We start from the raw sequence: 6,000 nt of genomic DNA, 5'->3' as shown, positions 1-6,000 counted from the left end.
CTTTCTCAGTCAGTCAGTCTCTCTTAGTCAGTCAGTCTCAGTCAGTCAGTCTCTCTCAGTCAGTCAGTCAGTCAGTCTCTCTCAGTCAGTCAGTCAGTCAGTCTCTCTCAGTCAGTCTCTCTCAGTCAGTCAGTCAGTCAGTCTCTCTCAGTCAGTCAGTCTCTCTCAGTCAGTCAGTCAGTCTCTCTCAGTCAGTCAGTCAGTCAGTCAGTCTCTCGCAGTCAGTCAGTCTCTCTCAGTCAGTCAGTCTCTCTTAGTCAGTCAGTCTCAGTCAGTCAGTCTCAGTCAGTCAGTCTCAGTCAGTCAGTCTCTCTCAGTCAGTCTCTCTCAGTCAGTCTCTCTCAGTCAGTCAGTCAACTAGAGCATGATTTCCTTGCTTAATTTCATGCTCGTAGGATACACCTCTTTTTTGCATAGACTAAGTAAAAGCTGTTTTTCTGCGTCTGAAAAATGAGATAAGGCTGGTGTTTTATTAACTTAACAGAATCAGATTTGAACTCAGTAAAAGTCACTTCATACCACAGTTATCATGGAAGCTGCTGAGACTGAGATGCACCACCGCAGGCCCCGACATTTATCCTAAGAAGGAAGATAGCTGTGCAGGCAGCTATGCACAGGCTTGCACACTGAGACAGAGTGCATTAGTTAAAGCACTGATGCCCGCTTCCTGAGACATTACACGAAGGTATAGGGTTAGGTCATTCCAACAGGGTCTGGAAGAAGAGTACGCCACCATGATCTCACTAGTGTAGGGTTATTAGTGATCAATAGGAGTAACATTAGGAGCAATGAACATGGTTGAATTGCTTGTGTTTTTCACCATTTTAATAATGCTTATAATAAAGTCTCATCCGTTTATTAACCATAGTTCTTTTTTTTTACAAGGATTAGATCTTTTAAAATACACATTTGAAATGTATTATTGTCTCTTCTCTTTGTGAAACTTTGGGCATGCAAAGGAACAAATGAAAGGGTTAGATCCATTTCAACAAATTCCATGTGAATAAGAGTGGTCATGTTCAAGGTTACCAATAACATCTGCAACTCTGGAGGATTAGGAGTTTAGATGCGGTACTGTGACCTAGCGGAACAAACATTTACTGTTGATATAAGACTCAGTCCCTATATCATGAAGGTTTGCTGATCTAATACACAGCACTACTAAATATGTAGGAACCATATAAAAGGAGGAATGATTTTATTCCTCCAACCATTCAAATTCTAGCATAAGGGAAGAGAGCAGCAGCAGGACAGTTTTTGTAAATACGGCTTTGGGCTGCTTCATATCCCTTGCACAATGCAGTGAAGAAACTTTGGTTGTTGAACTATGTAGAGCTCAAACTTATTAAATCTGCCCCAGTCCAATAAATAATAAAGTCACATGTTCATTAGAATTCATAAATCATTGGTTTTGTCTGCTGTAGACGATACCTACCTGAATAACACCTCCTAAAAACGTAACAGCAGCAGCAACTCCAATTCTTTGAAACTCAAAATCAGACAAGCCCAGGAAATCCGGAGAACAGTTAGCAGCTGAACTGCTGTTAATTAGAGGAACCAGGCGTTCAACTGCACCAGCAGATATCAAAGAAGTGAGTGCAAAAGTCCCTGAAAAGACAAGAAATAGAAAATGAGCTGTATACCTTGTGTTTCTCTGTTTTTATTAAAATTAATATTCTTGATTTCATGAAAGTGAAACAGTAATGTAATTCAGAGGTTTCTGGAAGATTATGAAATGCTTTAAGCATTTTAGATTACAAATTAAATCAGGCACTTGTCTAAAACAATTGTCTTACATATAACTTACACTTGTGAGTAATTAACACATATAATTTACTCTTACTGGTACTGCACCAACAGAAAATATTGGAGGTAGAGAATGAAATCCCAGTAGGGATTTTATTTAATTTAAAATGATTTATTTAAACCACAAATCAATTTATTTAATCTATTGAAGGGTGTGACAGTACCAGTGGTTGGCCATGTTAGGTGCTGGACTTACATCTGCTCTGCCCTGGAGTAACTTGTACTGTTTGGGTCCCTTTTTGGCTCGGGTAACTTTAGAAGTGCAGAAAGGGCTTAGCTTTTGTGGGTGGGTGGGTGTCCCTCCCTAAACCCCTCCCCAATGCACCATTTACCCTTTATTACCCCTCCCTTAGCCACTTCCATTTAGTAAAAAGTATACCCCTTTTTCAATCCATTTCTGGTCCCTCTCACATTTACTACTTTAAGTAGTAAACTTACAGAGGTGAGGATCTCCCCATAAAAAAGATAAAAGAGATGAGGTGGAGAATTACACTTGGAGGTTTGTGAATAACATTGTGTGGGACTTTAGTAGTACGATTGTAGTACTACTAAACATACTACAAAATGCAGTTTGTGATCAGGGCCCCTAATGGCTAACTTGTCCTGGGGTATTGACATTTAAGAAAGAGAGATAACCAATTCAATTCAATATATTTATTAAGATTTGGATCTCCAATGAGGTCCACATAAATATATACACACTTATTACACAGTGAGTATGTTAAGGTACATACTCAGTTCTTTACCACAATAAATAAAATACATACACAATTATTATTATGAAATTGTAATAAAATCACTTCAATGAATTTAAAAGTTTATAATAAAAAAACAGTTTAGCAAATTAGCGGCAGCAATTTATATACCAATTAATCTATCAAAGGAGATATCAAAATCCTTCATAACCAATTGTAGGTTCTCCCAGAAGCAGCAAAGAAGTATTTGCAAAGGCAAATCGGAGAAGAACAAAGGCACAGAGTAAACTGAATATTGATAAAGATAATCACCTTTATAACGGAATAAGCAAATTACAATATCATAATTAAATCCTTTACTGCAACAAATTAATCGAATTAAGTACATATACAATTTGCTAATGTTAGATTTCCATACAATAGCGACTTCATAATTAATCCAATTTTAAATAAAGAGCTTCATGTAGCAACAGAGGGTTATAGACCAAAAAAAGAAAAATTACGAGAAGATCAAACTCATTTATATCTAAAACGTAAGTTCCCCAAAACAGCAATGGTTAAAAGGTGAAAATGTAACCACATTTTGTGCAGAAGACAACTAAGCAATAACAATAGCTAAGTGCAAGATTTATTCCCAAGAGTATAAACCTCCATTAGACTTAATAAAATCTACAAAAGGCCCAGAACGTAGGAGCTTGGTCATGAGAAGTGCATGTAACCCATGGGATAATAGGACTAATCATGAAAATTGCCTTATATCCCATGAAATAACGGAAGTAAAATGATGTTCTCGTAACTCGTGTCACTAGTCCTCCTCTTTATTCATTATGATAAATAAAGTGTGTGCTTCTGTGAGAAGGACCTACTTAAATAGAGTGTATTAAGGACTAAAATATATTCAAGTACTCCTTAAAAAAGTTAAATAGTTTTGTACACACTATTTCATTTTTTGGATAGGGTAGAAATTTGCGGGATGGTGGTACGCTTTTGTTGTTCTGTATAAATATTGGTTGAAGCCATCAATGAGGATACCATAACAAAGCTGGGAAAACAAACAGAATATAATTAGAATTCTGAATGCCCAGGTTACATATGTTACAGTGTTTTCCAATTTTCATGAAGGGGGACCAATTTGCTGTTAAATAATTTTTTTAAAAACACAGTTTATTGCCATTTCGTTGTCCAGTTAGCAGAGCACATTAATGTTTCGACATAAATCTTTTACAGTCTCTTCCAAGTGGAGTATTACAGAGTTTAGTATAGTTTCTAAAGACTCCATGTCCTAAGTGTGTCTTCAAGATGAGGCATAACCATCGTATTTTGTGCTAGTTAAAGGTACACATTTCAACCATTACAATATTATATTTTCCTGGTAACATCGCCCTTTTCTATATGGCCTCAATGGATATCTTGACATGTCTGCCACTTAGGTTAACTATATTAGGGTATGTGGTGCCTATGCCGCATTAGGATCCTATCTGCTGTCAAACAAGGTAATAAAACATGTTATTAAATTGTTTATCTAGGCTCGGTGAATCTCCTTTCACGAACAAAATGTTGTGCATGTTGTTGGGCACCCGGGGAATGGCCAAAGAGGATAAGTGGACCAATGCGGGCAGGGGGAGCAGAAAAGTAGTAAAGAAAAGGAAGAGGACAACACTTTTCACCAGTGTGGTGCAGGGCTCTGTTAACGCCTAGCCTCGTCTCAGCCTAGGGCCCTCTGACAGCCGGTCCTCAGGCAGCCGTCTCATCGTATAAGGAGGGGGGCGGTTGAAGTTTTGTGATAGCTCTCTGTACCCGGAGAACACGAGTCATCTCCCAACCCAATATTAGGTCGTTCGGAACTCTCATTTATGACCACCTTTGGGCGCAATACTCTGTTGCAAACCTTTAGGATCGGCTTACGATGTACGCATACTATTGATAGCCCTGACAATATCTTGAATACGTGGAACCTCTCTCTTAATTATATGAGTTGATGCTGAGGACAGATGAAGGCACGCCCTCTATTACCACATCATAATCTACTTTAGACATATGCCCTGCCGAAGTCGTTTGGTCACCAGACCTAGGCGAAACACGTATTGGCAGCAGCTAATGTATGTTCTCTTTGTGAAGACTGGATTTGCTTAAGAACTGGAGAATAAATGAAGATTAAATGAAGATACGCTGACTCATGGAATTTAATAATTGGACTCTGATACTGTTGAATTTTTAGCTCAGGATATACCATTTGTCTTTTGGATCTAGGGTTGAGTCCAAGTAAGCAGACATCTGCGACGTGGCCAAGCGCCCACCTCAGTGTGGTATTAAGTTTGGAGAGGACTTCCTGCCAAAATGCTTGTGTAACACTACACTCCCAAGTCATATGCAGGAAATCTACATCTTCTAAGTTGCATCTTGGGCAGGGCCTCGGCTCTCCTTCAAAGGTGACAAAGATTCTATGGAGTGTCAAGTAAGTCATGCGTACATAGTTGAATTGAAGGTATTTCAATGTCGTGCTCTGCGCTACATTCTTAGGGGATTCTAAGATCCTGCCCCACTCTTAATCTGTGAGAGCCCGTCCCAAATTTCTGTCCCATTTCTCAGGCAACCTTATCAGGGGAGTCAGAGAGACCTCATGTAGCGACAAATAAAACCATTTAATTTGGTGTCTTGCTGTACCCAGAGTAATTAGCAAGTGCAGCACACCATGTGTCCACAGTTCCTCTCTATTCTGACCCCAGAGTTGCTCAAACGTGTGCCTTAGTGTTTCATAGGTAGGAACTGGCCCGGAAGTCACAACCCTCCGCCAATTCCGGAAAAGGGAGAAGATATTTTTCATGGTAGCAATCCCCCACGTTGTCAAGGCCCACCGTGGTTCACAATGCCAGTGGTTCAGCAGTAGTGATCTGTTGTGGGACGCCATGGGGCAATCCCAGCAGTGGTAACTCTGGTGAGTGTTTGGTAGTGTCAGGTATTCTTCTTAGGCTACGCCGTCAACACTGCAAAGCTGCGATCTGCATTACTGAGATTTAAGGAATCTTATTTGCAGGCACCAGGATCTTTGCCAGCAACAAATTAGGGCTCTGGTCCAATTCCATTACGAAGGTCCCATCAGTGTGCACCCCCTCCAGCCATTGGGCCAGCCATTGCAAGTTCAGCAGCAAGTTGGTACAGTTCAAAATCAGGAGCTCTTAAGCCTACTGCATCTATGTGGAGTCTCAATATCTGGAGCGACACTCTGCGCCTACCCTCTCCCCAGATTAAGTCTCACCAAGGAGTCCAAGTTGCAGAACCAAGCCACGGGCATCAGCACAGGCATATTAGCAAATTAATATAATACTCATAAACCTGACATTACACCAAATGTATCCTAATGTTGCAAGACCGTTTCGACTCCCTGAACAGCCATCACATAGGTAGACTAGTAGATTATCATCATAGAGAGAGATAATATGTGTTCCTCCTTCTATGGTCAGCCCCATGCCTCCCCCCCCCCCATGTCGAAAAAACTTGG

General features: G+C 40.1%; 1 protein-coding gene across 2 annotated transcripts in view; it reads right to left on the bottom strand.

Moving 5' to 3' along the window:
* Positions 1-6,000, bottom strand: part of SLC26A7 (solute carrier family 26 member 7) — a 577,439-nt gene that overhangs the window by 384,270 nt on the left and 187,169 nt on the right. For both annotated transcript variants that reach the window (XR_015310095.1, XM_086967017.1), the window contains exon 3: positions 1,436-1,608. Coding sequence is in view for 1 of the 2 variants with exons in the window: in XM_086967017.1 (XP_086823143.1) it covers positions 1,436-1,608 (173 nt within the window). In the remaining variant the exon portion in view is untranslated. The remainder of the gene's footprint in view (positions 1-1,435; positions 1,609-6,000) is intronic.

The sequence above is a fragment of the Lissotriton vulgaris genome, chromosome 4_1 (assembly GCF_964263255.1).
Source record: "Lissotriton vulgaris chromosome 4_1, aLisVul1.2, whole genome shotgun sequence".
NCBI lineage: Eukaryota > Metazoa > Chordata > Amphibia > Caudata > Salamandridae > Lissotriton > Lissotriton vulgaris.
Note: the sequence above shows the minus strand (reverse complement) of the source record. Positions and strands in the feature narration are given on the sequence as shown.